General features: G+C 35.2%; 1 protein-coding gene and 1 long non-coding RNA gene across 2 annotated transcripts; both read right to left on the reverse strand.

Moving 5' to 3' along the window:
* Positions 1 to 334: 334 nt before the first annotated feature.
* LOC107663621 (uncharacterized) lies at positions 335 to 1,282 on the reverse strand. Its single transcript, XR_001631359.1, has 2 exons — positions 1,108 to 1,282; positions 335 to 1,076 (listed from the first exon to the last, which is right to left on the reverse strand). It is a non-coding gene; the product is annotated as an uncharacterized LOC107663621 (long non-coding RNA).
* A 2,951-nt stretch (positions 1,283 to 4,233) lies between these two features.
* Positions 4,234 to 12,216, reverse strand: LOC107663611 (choline-phosphate cytidylyltransferase B-like). The gene is made up of 7 exons (XM_016453845.1): positions 12,006 to 12,216; positions 9,892 to 9,991; positions 6,459 to 6,575; positions 6,196 to 6,347; positions 6,038 to 6,116; positions 5,816 to 5,958; positions 4,234 to 4,446 (listed from the first exon to the last, which is right to left on the reverse strand). Exons 1-7 carry the CDS (start codon positions 12,042 to 12,044, stop codon positions 4,234 to 4,236), a joined length of 843 nt encoding a protein of 280 aa, XP_016309331.1. The 5' UTR covers positions 12,045 to 12,216.
* Positions 12,217 to 16,551: the final 4,335 nt, after the last annotated feature.

Consider the following 16,551-nt stretch of genomic DNA (forward strand, 5'->3'; position numbering starts at 1 on the left):
TATTAGTATTTATATTTTTATAATATATTTATAATTTAAGGTATTGAAATTTTTTTTTAAATGTTTCAACTCAACATTAATATTTGTGACTTCTGATTTTAATTGGGAAAAAAATTTCTGTCCAGACAAGATGATTTTCATTACTGTATGACAGTAATGAGAATTTGATTGGGGAAAATGTGCTTAATTCTCATGAAAATGTCATAATGCAAACTAGTTTAGTGGTCCTAAAAACAATTTTCTTCATGCAAAATCGTTCTTATTTTTCTTTTAATGTTTTGGGTGAAATGTGAGTGGATGCTTGCTTGTTAGATGGACCCAAATGGTTTTTTTGGGGAGCAGAGGAGTATGCTGATAAAGTGACATTTCCAAGCCTGGTGGAATGCACTTTTAAACAAATCAGTGTAGTTTCAAATATTTATTTATTTATTTGACCCCCATTTATTTTGTGTTTTCTCCCAAGTTGTGCATTTGTGTAGGGCTGTGCTGATTCTGAGCTGGGCCTCGGTGTGAGTAGCTGTAGTACATTACCTACATTCATTTATAGGTCAGTAGAACTTCCTGCTAATGTAAATGAAGAGAGACGATGGTAAACTTTGAAGAAGAATGCACCACTATAGCCTATTATAGCATTAGTGCTATAGTCAATCATTATTCTTTTTTCATCTTAAAAAAAGCAGATACTGCTTTTATGACATTATAGCCCCTGCATGGTGACGTTTAATAGAGTTGATAGAAAGATATTTGCTTGCAGACTTGGAGCAGAAAGTTTAGATTTCAGCAATTCAATTTCATTGAGAGAAAATGCATAGCTAGATATAAACTTCATGAATTGGCTGACTTTTGAATCAGAGTTTTAGCTTAAGATTTATTTTTTATTTTTATTACACCACTAGTTCTCAGACATTCCTTTTGGTGGAATAAATGTTTTCCAGAGGACCTCGTCTTAAATAATTCCTAACACAGATATGGTTTGGGACTCTTTGAGTGCAGTGATTCTATGAAGGGGTCTATGAAGATGAAATACAGGACAGCTCGTGTGGTTTACAGGAACCAGTGCTCAACTACAAGCTTAACTCTGCCCAGAATAGTTCATTTGTCTGTTACACTGTGTCCTATCTCAAAAATATACCGTCATTTATTCCTCAATTATTCTTTTGTACGCACAAGTATATTTAGGTGAACCTGAATGATATTTCTATAGTCAGGTGAGTTTTGCCTATTATTTTAATTTTTGCTTTTTGAAACTCCATAAGATGAACATTTAAATAGTTTGTTTTTACTGCAACACTCCAGGATGAATCTCATGAAACCTGTCAAGAACATGTCTAAATCATATTTCATCCTGAAATATAAAGAAAAACATATTATTCTGCATGAGAAAAATTAAACCTGTTTTTAGAATGAGATTTTACAGTATTAAAAATTGAGAAATAAAATGAATTTAATTCTCATTATGTCAACAATAGATCTCATTATTCTTTATGTAAAATATAATTAAAATTGTTTTGATTTTGAGACGATAAAATATGATCTACATTTTAATTTTCATGTTAATGAGATTCATCCATCTGGACTCTGCTGGCATGCTGTTGTTTAATTCAGACCGATTGTATATTTATCAGCTGCTGTTCTGATACTGTTCCATGTGTCAGAATCTCTCCATAGAAAACATTCAAAACCATCTACATCAGTCTTAATGCTGGTTTGTGCTGTGTTTGGGGGGGTCACTTCTGATGACACCTTACAATTTTTCACGTTATTGAAGTGTAGATTTCAGTATTTATTTTAAAATATTTGTTATATGGTTTATTAGTTGTTCAAATAAGTCAATGAAGAATGCACTTTGATGCCTTTAACTCCAAGCGTTCAGAAGAGCAGACTGAAGTATGCAAGCATTTTCCTGTGAAAACAAGCCTTCACGGCCTTTTCTGTCATTGTCAGGTTCAAATAGTCATTGATTTTGCCTGTATACGCTCGTTTTTGCATGCATACGGAGCATTAGCACATTAGGAAAATCTGTTTACCTAATATTTTAGTGATGTCGTGCAACCATCTTGTATCTGCAAAATGGGCATTTTTGTGAGACTATTAGTATTTTGGACTTTTTTTATTTTTGTTATGACAAGTTCAACAGTACTGCTTACAGATAAATGCTGTTCCAAACATACAAAATGTGTTAGATGATTTTTTTGTGTAATGCTGACGCTGACACTGACACATAAATCATTATAATGACGATATTGATATATTGACATTCCATCTGAAGTACCTAAAAAAAAAAGAACAATAAAAAGATCTTCCAGTACTACCATCATGTGTTCATGAATTTGTAATGAATCTTGGAGCTGACAATTGTTCTGTTTCTCAGTTTATTATTTACATTTTAAGCCAATGTAATAGAGAACAATATACAAACAAAAAGAATGTTTACAGAGCGCAGATTATGTAAATTAAAGTGGCTCTGGCATACATATAATGATATACCTAGACAAGACAGAAGGGCATTCTCCATGATGTAGGGCTGGTAGATTGAGCAGCACAGATTGTAAGGAATGGTTCGCTCCAAAATGAAACATTGCTGAACCTTTACTCACCCGCAGACCATACAAGATGTAGATGAGTTTGTTTTTCATTGCAACAGGTTTGGAGAAATTTAGCATTACATAATTTGCTCACCAATGGATCCTCTGCAGTGAATGGGTGCCGTCAGAATGAGAGTACAAACAACTGATAAAAACATCACAAGTAATCCACATAAGTCCAGTCCATCAATCAGTGTCTTGTGAAGCAAAAAGCTATGTGTTTGTCTCATCTGAATCAGGAGAGAAATATGCACAGATCAACTACTGTTAAGCAAAAACAGTCCAAAACTTTAGGTAGAATTATAATGGACTATAGACTGGTAGTTTGGACAGAATTAATGGTTTAAAGTTAAAATGCCTTCATAATGAATTTGTTTCTTACAAACACTCAGCTTTTCACTTCTCACAATGTTAATCGATGAACTGGAGTCGTGTGGATTATTGTGATGTTTTTTCAGCTGTTTGGACTCATTCTGACGGCACCCATTCACTGCAGAGGATCCATTGCTGAGGAAGTGATGTAATGCTACATTTCTTGAAATCTGAAGAAACAAACTCACCTGCATACTGAATGGCCTGATGGTGAGTACATTTTCAGCCAATTTTCATTTCTGGGTGATTTTGAGGTTAAGGCTGCAGTAACACAGGTTAATGACTATTAATTAGAACTAAACACATTCATGCACAGACAGCTCAGTGAATGTTAGCGGCCTCCTCATGTGTGCGCTGACACACATTCATGAGGTGGATCAGACATCATTTTTTGAGAACAATAAACAGGGATTGATGCACATACAGTATATTACAATAGGACAGTACCAATGTTCCATTCAGACCTGAGCAATGGACGTCAGAATCAGTCCACTTCCTCTTAAACCTTTAGGGGAAATTCACTACCAAGTTGGACCACTTTTGTTCACAATATTTCAGTGCAAAGAAATATTCTCTGTCTATTTCACCAACCACACTTTTTTGGCCACTTTTGTGTTATTAACCTAATTTGCGGGAATACACCAATATTAAAATAACCCGATAATAATTTAACTTGCTATGGCTGATAACTGATAAATGGCAGATATTAAAATTATTATTAAAAAAGCATCACAACATTATAATGTACGGTATGAAAAATGGATAATTATTTTGATTTGGTAACTATTAGATTTGGTAAAAACAGTGTTATTCAATTATCAGTGGGTTTAAAGATGAATTTTAAGTGAATGTTGGATGATTTTAAAAATACGGGAAACCAAACAACTGAACAAGCATGAACAATTAAATATAACGGCCAATAACCGTTATAATACCGATATGCTCATTCCTGTTGATGTTCATATTTTTTAACAATTTGGGTGCTAAAACAACAAATAGTATGTGCAAAGAAAATACACTAATAGTGGCTGCAGTTCATTCAGTGAATCCCCCCTCAATTTGAATTTAAATCTTCTCTCAGGATCTGTTCAGGGCTGCAATGGCTTTCAAATATTTGTTGTAATACCAGCATAACTAAACAGGACTTTAACAACCCTGTGTTGTGTACAGTACTTTACATTTTCCCATGAGGGTAGCTGACCTGTCATCGTTCTTAATGTGTGTGTGTTTGTGGGTAAAGTGCAGTCTATTGTGTGTGTGTGTGATGGTTTATTCCTCACTTCTCGTCCTCGTCACCCTCGCTCATGCTGCTGATGGAGGCCGAGGCACCCTTCGGGGACGTGGGCGGTGAGGTTCTGGGCATGGCCCAGCAGGATGGAGGTGACGGAGAGCGTGATGGGGAATAGTCCCTTGGTGGGCTGTTGCTGGGTGAGCAGCGTGGAGAGAACGCCTGGATCATACGTCCACTACGTTCCTGAAGCATTTGCTTCTGGAAAAATGAAAAAGTCATATTCAAAGATTCAAAAACAAACAAACAACTACATCTTTTCTTTTGTTTCGCGTTTTTCTTTTGTATCATTATATAGGTACATATACAGTGGGTACGGAAAGTATTCAGACCCCCTTAAATTTTTCACTTTGTTATATTGCAGCCATTTGCTAAAATCATTTAAGTTAATTTTTTTTCCTCATTAATGTACACACAGCACCCCATATTGACAGAAAAACACAGAATCGTTGACATTTTTGCAGATTTATTAAAAAAGAAAAACTTAAATATCACATGGTCCTAAGTATCTGTCCAAAAAGAGTTAGTTCAGCAAGCATTTTTTTTTTAATGTCAGTTTTAAATGTTCTACAAAACACATTTTACTTTATGCATGATATTCTTCAAAGTAAATCAGGATTGTTTTAATGAAGAAAAAATATAAATGTGATTTTATTTACATTATGCAACATTTTTTTTATCTATTATTTTTTTTCAAAACTACATTTGAAATTAAGTTAAGTTTGTACATACAGTGACTTAAATACATCACTTCTATGATGAGCATGTTTTATTCCTAAATTAAAATTTCTTTTGAATTTTTTTTTTAGTTCAGGTTGTAAAATGTCATGTGATGTGACCCAAAAAAGTTAATAATTGATGATATTTGCAAAAACAAAAATACATAAAATATTTATTATAAATTATATATACAGGTGCATCTCAGTAAATTAGAATGTCGTGGAAAAGTTTATTTATTTCAGTAATTCAACTCAAATTGTGAAACTCGATAAAATATCTATCATTTTTTTCTGAATAATGGTTAAGGAAGATATGTTTTATCAATTTGTTTCAGAGACGAGTGTTATTTTAGTATCATTTATTTTCTTATCGTTTTTGTTAATATTTTGAATATTATTGATTTTGGTTTTAATGTTTTTTGTGTGTTTATTTGTTTTTAATATGTCTATATCACATTTTAATTTTTAGTTATTTTAGTAATTTAAATGTAAAATGAGAAATGTGCTGACAAATAGCTAAAATAAGTTAAAAATACGTTTTCATTTTATTTTATGTTATTTCAGTTAATGTTTATTTTACTTCAAGTAATAAATTTTTAATGGCTCTAGTTTTAGTTATAGTGATAATAACCCTTTAGGTGAACAATTAATTTTATTTATAGAAAGAAAATGAAATTGAATTCAGCATTTATGTACATTTATGTTAGATCATGCCTCCACATCAGAAATATCAGATCCAGCCCCAGACGCCAGATCCTGTCAGAAAATATCCATTTGTCTGGTAACAGAACTACTAGTCAGCAAAATACACAGTTTGCATTTAAGGATCCTTCATTAAGTTCATTACTTACATTAATATAACTGACGTTCAGTTCTTTAGCGGTGTAGCCCCTCTGCAAGTTGCGTCTAGCGTACACGTCATAGTCTCTCACTATCCGGGTGATCAGGTCAGACGTTGAGATCCCTTCTGTCCTTTTAGTGGGCACAAACATACCTGAGACACTCACACATGTTAGATCTGGTCTGAAACACAAACACACACATGCTCTTAAGCGAAGGCCACTTTTCTTTACCTGCCTCCTTAATATGCTGGTACACGTCCTCAGATCCAGCAGAGGAGTATGGGATGTCGTCATGCGCCACAAAGTCAATCTAGAGAACATGAACCAGAGGGTTAACCGCAGGGAATTATGGGTACGGTATTGTGCTATGATGTGACCAAATAACTGACCTTGTGTTTTTCTAAAAACTCTTGGGTCAGAGTCCAGGGCGCATCGCGCAAAACCTCATCAACGTAGCGGCAATGTCTCAATGCCTCGTACCGCTCATCTTCTGTCATTACGGTGAAGCCCTTGTACTTGTGAGTGAGTTCATCACTACATACTTAACACACACACATAGATAATTCATCAGTTTAGGACCACAGAGTTCATAATTCAACATCTTCTACAGAATATTGATAAGCCTGGATCAGTAAATTAAACGTGTCTATACCTCCAACGATAAGGTAGGCGTTAGGGAACAGATTCTTAGCCTGCATCAGGGCACGAGCGTGACCAGAATGAAAAAGATCGAAGATGCCATCTGCATAGATTCGCACCGGCCGGTCCACTGAGAAAGGAAAATTCATGACACTTTTAGAAATCATTTACAGATCTAATGAAGCTTTCTGAAAACACACACAAAAAAGTTGTTCAATTTATACCGTTGTTTATTTTTTAAAATGTATTTATTTTTGGCATTTCTGCCTTTATTGTGACAGGACAGTACTTAGACAGGAAGCGAAGTGGGAGAGAGAGAGGGGGGAAGGAATTGGGAAGGGTCCACGAGCCGGGACTCGGGATGCTCAAAGCACAATGGTTCTATATGTCGGCGTGCTGCCCACGAGGCTACTGGCTCCGACAATAATTTTAATTTTTTTAAATAAATTAATCCTTTTTTTTTAAGCAAAGATACATGAAACTGATCGAAAGCGACAGTAAAATCATTTATAATGTTACAAAAGATTTCTATTTCAAATAAATGTTCTTTTGATCCTTCATCAAAAAAGTCTGAAAAAATATCACAGGTTTCACAAAAATATTAAGTAGCACAACTGTTTTTCAGCATGAATAATAATAAGAAATATTTCTTGAACACTAGGATCATGTAACACTGAAAACTAAAGTAATGATGCTGAAAGTTCAGCTTTATCTTCACAGGAATAAATTACATTTTAAAATATATTAAAATAGAAAACAGTTATTTTAAATTGTAATAAAATTTCTCAATATTACTTTTACTGTATTTAGCCTCGGTGAGCATAAGAGACTAGAGGTCTGCATTCCCACGGCAACCGCGGGACCAGACCAGATTTTTTGCGCTGCGTGATTAAATTCCCGAATAAAACGCAGTAGTGGTCGGTAACTCTGGTGTAATTTGAATGGGAGCAGGCGGTCTAACAATATCCCGTTCCCGACGTCCATTCAGAACAGCATATCTGCGCTTTATTCTTGACCACCGGTACAGCCTGCACTCGGACTGTTATGCACGCGCTGCACACATGCTTTCTGCGTCACACGTTTTATTTGCGGGGTCTGTGCGCTGCATGTGCATTACGATGCTCAGAGCAGGCTGTACCAGTGGCAAATACAGTGGTGTGAAAAAGTTTTTGCCCCCTTCCTGTTTTTTTAATTGTTTGCATATTTGTCACACTTAAAAGATTCAGATAATCAAACAAATTTGAATATTACAAAAAGATAACCTGAGTAAATACAAACTGCAGTTTTGAAATTATGATTTCATTTATTAAGGGAAAAAAGCTGTCCAAACCTGCCTGCCACTACGTGAAAAAGTAATTGCCCCCTAAATCTAATAACTGGTTGTGCCACCCTTTGCAGCAACAACTGCAATCAAGCGTTTGCGATAAATGGCAATGAGTCTTTCACAGGAATTTTGGCCCACTCTTCTTTGCAGAATTGTTTTCATTCAGCCACATTGAAGGGTTTTGGAGCATGAAAGGACTGTTTGAAGGACATTCAACTCGGTTTTGCTTAGCCTGTAATTTTAAATGACAGATGTCGTATTTATTTATTTTTCTCTGTGACACTTTTCCTACTGTGATAACAGACAAATGTCAAACGACTTTAGTATTTTGACAAGACGAATAAAAATAGCTAATAGGCTATTTTTGTACAACCTACATTTTTATTTTTTTTCTCTCTACGACACTTTTTCCTATTGTGTTGTAAATGTTAAACGAATTGTATCCTGACAAGATGAATAAAAATAAGAAATACAATTTTTGTAAAACATTTTTATTTTCTCTGACACATTTTTTCCTACTATGTTGCATAAAATATTAAACAAATTTTGTGTCTTAAGATAATTCATATAAATTCAAGTCAAAGTCAATAAATTCAAGACTCTTGACGAGACGAATAAAATAACACATTTTTGTGCAGACTACACTTTTATTTGTTAGTCTATCTCTCTTTCTTTCAGTAGCGGAAATTTAAATGTGAGATTCTGGAAACGAGATCTAAATTTAGCGGGAACGGTCGGGTCGGGAAGAAAATTATTCCAAGCGGACAGTGGGTAAACAAAGAGTGAATATGTAGAGGGAGAGGGTGGGTGCAGAATATAACCTTGCGGGAGCGGGACTAAAAAAATTGTCCCGCGCAGACCTCTATAAGAGGCTTCTTTCAAGAATATTAAAAATTTTAGTCAAAATTCTGGCCAAGGCAGAGTAAAAGATGTGAATAGAGTGGGCAACACCGTTACTTTTTTACTGTTCACTTTTTAAATTCAAAAACTTAAAATAGTCCTTTTTTATGTCCTTGAAAGACATAAAAAAAAACATTCAACCTTTCTCCTTTTGTCTCTTCTCCACTATAGCAGAGCTCAGTAATCATTGGCCAGCAGAACTCTGGTATGTGAGGAGTGACACTAGCTATGTTTCCATCCACCTATTTTTATGAGCTTTTTGGAATATTGGAATATACTGTATATCTAATTTAAAAATTGTATGCGCACAATTGTATAGGATAAACTTTTTATCCAATAAGAAAAAAAAGCACATAAACTACGATGGAAACACATTTACCGAATAAAATCCTCCATGCGTATCAAAAAAGTCATGTGACTTTGCGCTATGGGACAGACTAACCAGCAGACCCTTAATCTAGTCTTGCTGGGTCTGGTCCCAGTGGTGGACTATCCTACAAGCACTGCAGTTTTCTTTGACACTGATATGTGATCAGTTTAAGTAGCTTAATTCATCAATGTTTGATGGGGATTTGTGAAATGGGTCCAAATGACAAAAATAAACTTGCTTTTCACCAGAAAAGAACTTTCAGATGTGTTAATTTTTTTTTTTACACACGTACACTTACACAGTTGTTTTATCATGTGTTTTTGTTACTCTTTAGTAAATCAACTACTACAGATCTTGGACTTAAAAAGTCTTGCTATGGATTGTGTCAATAATTATACAGTACAATTTTGTCTTAACATATTGGGCAAATATGTTTAAATATTATTATACTTATATAACAAAATGTATTAATTTCTGTTTTTCTTTTTGTTTGTTTTTGAAAAAGTCTTACTGACTCCGAAAATGTTGAATGGTTGGGTGTGTGTGTGTGTGTGTGTGTGTGTGTGTGTGTGTATCCGGTTAGGTTCGATCCTGTTTATTTTATTGTGATTACATAAGTAATCAAGATATAATGAATGAAGTTACAAGCTTTAAAAAAAAAAAAAAGAAGTTAAGTTTAAGTTAATGTTTAAGAGCTTAAGGTGCATATTTCTTAGTGTCTGGTAGTTTATGAAACAAGCATATTAAATTTTTTAGGTTATAGCCTAACAGGAATGACCTTATTACAAAGGGAATATTTTAACTTGGTGTTCCATTCGTTATGATAACTGAACAGAGAAAATACAGACTAACCAGGCGTTCCAAGTCGAGCTTGCTCTACAGACAGCTTCTCATGTGGAGCCCGACACTCACAGCTCGTCTCCTGGGTAAATATGGCTGGTTCTATAAGAGTCTGCAGAGAAGATTTAAGAATATATTGATTTGAGAAAAATTATGAGAAATAAATAGACATTGCAGCTTTCCAAATAAAATACTGTTTAAACAAGCCTAGATCCTGCTGACATGACATCCTATTTACCCTTCTCAAAAATGTTTTCCTTTTTGTAAGAATAGAGGTTATTATCAGACGTATTGATTTCAAGACAATCTGTGTAACAGCCTCTTTACAGTGGATATTGATTTGTCCAGTAGAGGGTTCTCTAATGTCACTGACTTAAGACAAATCATTCGTCCACAGCAGCACAGAGGGGGAGACAGATACAGACATACATAACACGGATATTTCAATGTATTCAAACCTCCTCGTGGCTTATAGCACAACAGAGAACAATAGGCCTGCAGACACTGTGACAACACATGCTTCTGAATTAGCATTTAAATTTATTGTAGAGTAGCAGCGATATTTTAGTTTGTGCATTTTTCAGGGAGTTTATAATGAAAAGTTTACAAGTGCAAAAAGAGATCCACTCATATCCTAAATGGGGGAGAATGGGGTTTATTATCAAAGAATTTACTATATAGAAAGAATATTTGAAATAGGAAATATTATCTAGTTAAAAACATTGTTCACTTCAAGTCTGTATATATTATAATACAACAGTTGATACATGTGCATATATAATATATACTAAATTCATAAAACTTAAAAAATAGAAAAGGTACAAAAATAGCAAACTTACAACAATATCAAACCATTGAATTTTATTGTGGCCAACAGCTAAACTTTAAAACTTTATTCTTATTTAAAGGGTTTTTGCTTTTTTTGTCCACTTCAAATGGATATTATATTATATTATATATGGGGTTTTGCTCAATTTAAAGAGAAAATTTATTCATGAAACAACAAAAATGGAAACGGTAACAATATCAGACAGATAAAAACATGCTTTTATTGTGTCATTTACATACTGTATACTTGTATGAATGTAATCTTCCTTAACACACAAAAAAATATATTTTTGAATAATGTTGGCAACCAACAGTTGCTGGTAGCCATTGACTTCCATAGTATATATTTTTTCTCCATACTATGGAAGTCAATGGCTACCAGCAACTGTTTGATTACCAACATTCTTCAAAATATCTTCTTTTGTGTTGAACAGAAGAAAGAAACTCATAAAGGTTTGGAACGACTTGAGGGTGAGTAAATGATGACAGAATTTTCATTTTTTGGGAGAACTGTCCTTTTAAAACCTTACAGTTACTTAAATCACCCTTGTAGCATCTTCCTAGTGTGACAACTACTGTAGCCCCGATCTATTTTAGTAAACATCTGGGCAGAGGCACCAGATGTGTTTAAATGAATTCTGGGCAAACACATTACAGAAATGTTACAGATATAATTTATGTGTTAACATTCCAGTGACCTTTGAGACAATAGTGACCATCTGTCTGTTCAGGAAATGCCCAGTTAGAGCGTATTCCTGCTGTTCAACAGGAAACAGACCCAGCTGGTACATATGCATTTACATATCCAATGCAATGTAGGTGTGATATCTGATTACTCATTGGAGGAAAAATCTCCATGGAGCAATGCATGATTCATTCCCATAGCAACGGAGACAGTGTTTTGAAGGATGCTGGAGACCTTTCCCAGAATTCTGTACAAGGTGAGAAGGAGGAGCAACATCATAGAAGGGCAACCTGCTGATAAATGCAATCTGGATGGTGTCTGTAACATTAGCTCAGCACCATCCCACCACAGCGCTGACTCTCGCAATTAAAAACAACATCTGGCAGACTCAGAGGATTAAAAGCAGCATTATGACATGGCATTAGAACAAACACCCAGATAGTCAGTGCAAAACAGCTCACTTTAACTGCAGTTTCACAAGCTCAACATCACTCGGACAGCAGCACAAAAAGACAAAAACAGATAAACACAGACTGAAACCAAAGAGAAAGTGATCCAACCTCTCCTCAGCGTTTCACAGATGCCCTCGACGACAACAAAACATATATCTCACCGTTCGTGGCAGTGGACAGGTATGTTCCAGCTCCTCCATGATTTCTGGAGGGTCCAAGCCAAACAGGATGTGACTCCACCTGTACCTGACTCAGCATCAGCCTGGAGACGCTTTTCTAGCCGTTAGCCGAGCCGCGGTCAGGGATGCTCTACTCCAGCCAGGGTCTAGTTCCCGCCCACGCGCCTCTCTCATCCTCTTCTGGCAGGACCCGCCCCTCCTCAGCTCCCCTCACGGTGAATCCGGCTCCTCCCTATGCCCACACACACACAGGACCTCAACGATCGCACAACAACAACAAGGAAGAGAGCCTGTTGAGGGCAATGGCAAGTCTGGGGAGGACCAATCAGCAAACATGCTCTCCTTTCTCATTTACATACCAGAGTGTGATTGGCTGAGCAGGCTATAGCACCATCACTGTGAACCCCGCTGCTGAGCATCTCTGATTGTTCTTCATCTTCCTTCATCATTGTGGTGCATCACAAAGGCTTGCTGAAAAAGACAACAATACCGTTTTTAAATTTGGTCAGTAACAAAATTGAAGTGTGATACTTATTTATCAACCTAAACATTTAGATATGACAATGAGGCATAAACTCTAAGGCAGTTTCTTTAAACAAGAAGAGCTTTTTAGCTTTTGAAACTTTACTATGGTTTTGTGTTGAGACTCACTATACCTCTGCAAATAGTGGATAGTAACGTCACTTTTCATCATCATCAAGGATGTTTAGTACGGTTTAAATCCCACCTGATATGTTCACGAATTTATTAGGTAAAATGTTATCTTCCTTCTCATGCCAAATAAAAACAACCAGGTTACACATTAAAAAAGAGGTTTTTATTTCATGTGATATTTTTGACATGTATTGGAATGATTTTGTTTGCTATACTGAACTGCTAGAAATTAAGTTTCAAACCAGTTTTAACCATAGGTTAAACCATTTTAAGCTATACAAAACAAGTACCTTAGCGAATATGAATGATATATATTTGTTCATATTTTTATATGCAAGTTTATTTATATATATATATATATATATACACACACACATTTAATTTGATATAGTTATAACACATTACAAACAATATCCAATTAATATATTACTTAATATTTAAAATAATCTAAATACATATATGATAATATAATTAATATTCATAAGTTTAGTGAAGTTTTGAAAACATTCAGCATTTACTACTTGAAATTGATCAGTTTAGCGAAGATCACAATTTTAAATGCTGGTTCGCAATTATTATTATTATTATTATTTATTTATTTATTTAAAAAAAAGACAAATGTCATCAACATTTTTAATTTATATATAGTTTTGCATTTTTAGGGAGGAGTGTTGAAAAGGAGGAAGGGAGCAATGCTGAAAAACGGTTCATATTTTTAGATGCACATTTAATTTAATTTATAATACATTATAAACAATTTCCTATTAATATATTACTTTAAAATATAAAAACATATAAATACATTTATAATAATATAATTAACATTCATTAATTGAACATCAATTACGCCATCTGATAAATATTACTACAGTTCTCTGCTGCTTATATTATATTACATTACATTTATGTTCATTATATATTATAATGTTTGGGGGTTTTTTGTTTTGTTTTGGCACTGGGATTTATTTTGGGTTTCAAAAATATTTTGAGAACATTTCAGTTGTTATACACTTGGTGGAGCCATTGTTTCAATTTTAGTGCGTTTGAACATGGCACCAAGTGGTTATTTAACAAAATTACAAGATGCTACCGAATAAAATAAGCGTTGTAAATTAGATATAATAAATTTAGAAGCATGTTAGAAGCATCTGTGATATTTGTTAATATTTTCCCATACAGCTTCCATCCATTTACTCTCTGCTGTCAACCCATTGGCTAACAAAGTTAACAAAATGAATAATTTTGATTTAAATGATCTTCATATTAGATGATAATGTTTCATAACAAGCAGAGAGATGAAGAGAATGACACACACACACACACACACACAAAAACTTTCCTTTGACTGCCATTTCCCTGAACCATATCTCCTGTTGCTTTCATTCAGTACTCATACAGCACAGGCAATTATTTCAGTCACAAGACAGAACAGAAGTGCTTTGAAGAGCAACCCCCACCCTCAGAGAGGAACAGTGTGGTCCAGGAGAGCTGGCGAGAGATTTGATATCCTCTTATGTGTTTCATGTGAGCTCCTCTCCTCATCAGCATGAAGACCGTGTCTCTCTTTCCTCTTAGACTCGGGGTATGTACTTTTGACTGCTATATCCCTGGAGACTCTGACGGCAACAGTACGGTGACCGAGAAGTGCTAAACAAATCACAATTCTGAAAACAAAATAACAAATTACAAACGCAAATGCAAGTCTAAAAAACAAAATAACAATTCAGAAAACACAATTGTAAAACATCAGCTCCAGTGGTGCAGATGGTTAAGCGCTTGATGTTGGCTTTTTGAGCGATCGATCCCGCCTTTTGCCAAACTTTTTTTCTCCCTTTTCAAATCTCGTATTAGCAATGGATTATATTTACACTAAGTGAAAATAGCAGTATTTTTAGCAATATGCTATTTACACTGCTTGTACTTATTTGAACGATGTCTAAGAACTTGGTATTACAACCACTTCCTGTGTCTGTTTGCCTCTTTAAGAAGAATCGCTTTATGTATCCCCCAATTGTAAGTCGCTTTGGATAAAAGCGTCTGCTAAATGACTAAATGTAAATGTAAATGTTATTTTGTTTTCAGAATTGTGATTTGTTTAGCACTTCTCGGCCACCGTACAACAGTACTGAGAATAGCATTTCCATCAGTGTGGCCGTAGTTAATAGATTCTCCTCTGACGGCTTGTGAAGCAGCTGTGCTCCAGCTCAAAAATGTTATCAGTCCTGTTTCATAGTCAAATGGAGAATAAACAGGAAGATCATCTACAAAGATAAGAGACTCTCGCAAGGCGTTGAGAGAGTATGTAAAAAAAGAAGTAGAAGAAATCAAATTTTTGAGGCAATTGCAATGGGACATAAGTGTGCTGAATCAAGGTTAAGGATATTCTTGAATACTGAGATTCTCCTGAGTATTGTTTGCCGTAATCTGCTTAAATGACATTCATTTCATTCTGGTCTCAGACATTTAAAAACAAACTAATTAATTTTTCATTTAGACATGCAAAATAATACACTGCAAGGAAAATGCATGCTCATATATTTTCTAATTAATCTAAATGTTAATTAGCACTGTAGCATTCTTCCTTAACGAGAAAGTTAGTTCAAGACACATTTTAGGAATATTGCAGGCTAAATACAAGTTTTAAAAGCATAGTTTACTCAAATGAAAAATCCTTTTTTATTCTTACGCATAAACATATGTAGGCTATTAAGTTATTTTTTTTTATTCATAATTTAATTACAGTGCTCTTTCCACAGGTTACATCGTTCCGTCAATAGGTGGCGAAAAGTGAATCATTGAATCAGTCACGAAACCGATTAATTCAAAGCAATGATTCATTCAGAAACGAAATTGAGACACACACGGTCATTCTCCTGTGGAATTGTTTGCAATTATTTTCGGCGGCGCAGCAAAAAGTGATGAAGCAACTGTCGACATTGTATCTAAAATGTAAGTTGCTCAATGTCAAACACTTGAACTGTTTAATTTAGAAATATCACACTCACCTCTGGCAGGAGGTTGTAAGTTGCGCCTACTTCGAGTGTCAATCGTGGCGTTCGTGACACGCAGAAAAACTTTAAAATTTTCAAGTTAAATTAAGTGCGTTGGTAGGCATGGCAGCCAGATCACAGTGTTCCTGCACCGCTTTCGACGGCTCTCCTCACTCACTAGCTGTCCGCAAAAACATGTTGAAATAGGGGCATCGACATACCCTTTTTGTTGAAGCACGAGCCCCTGTAAAATATTTCTAATAAATCCTTGTCTGATAGTGGAGATTACACCGATCTGAGAATCATTTTCCCTGATAATACTTGACCAATCATTTTCTGTCTGCTGTTTCAGAGTCAGAACTACCCTGTTAAAAAACCAGCATATGCTGGTTAGGTATGTTTTGAAGCTGGGATGCTGGTTTGAGCTGGTCCTTTGCTGGTTTAAGCTGGTCCTTTGCTGGTTTATGCTGGTCCTTTGCTGGTTTATGCTGGTCATGTGCTGGTCTTAAGCTGGTCGGACCAGTTGTGTCTGTATGATATAATTGTTCATATATCTATTAAAATACTGATATCGTGCAGTGTGAACTCGGCATTATCCCGTGCAAATGCAACACAGCTCTTTATTGCCCGCGCAGCTTGTGAACGAACAACAACGTTTAAATCCAAAACGTTTTTAATAAAGAATATCCATATATGGAGTAGGGCTGTGCAATTAATCGCATGCGATTGTCATGCGCATCTCGTCAATAAAGACTGTTCCGTGATTAGAGTGTGAATTATCAAAGACTCGATCTGAGGCAATCGCCAACACATCGCCGACGCCCGCAAAATATTTGGCATGCTAAATATCTGGAGCTGTCGGCGATTCACAATCACGCTGTGTG

Source organism: Sinocyclocheilus anshuiensis, unplaced genomic scaffold, assembly GCF_001515605.1.
Source record: "Sinocyclocheilus anshuiensis isolate Anshui unplaced genomic scaffold, SAMN03320099.WGS_v1.1 scaffold928, whole genome shotgun sequence".
Taxonomy (NCBI): Eukaryota; Metazoa; Chordata; class Actinopteri; order Cypriniformes; family Cyprinidae; genus Sinocyclocheilus; species Sinocyclocheilus anshuiensis.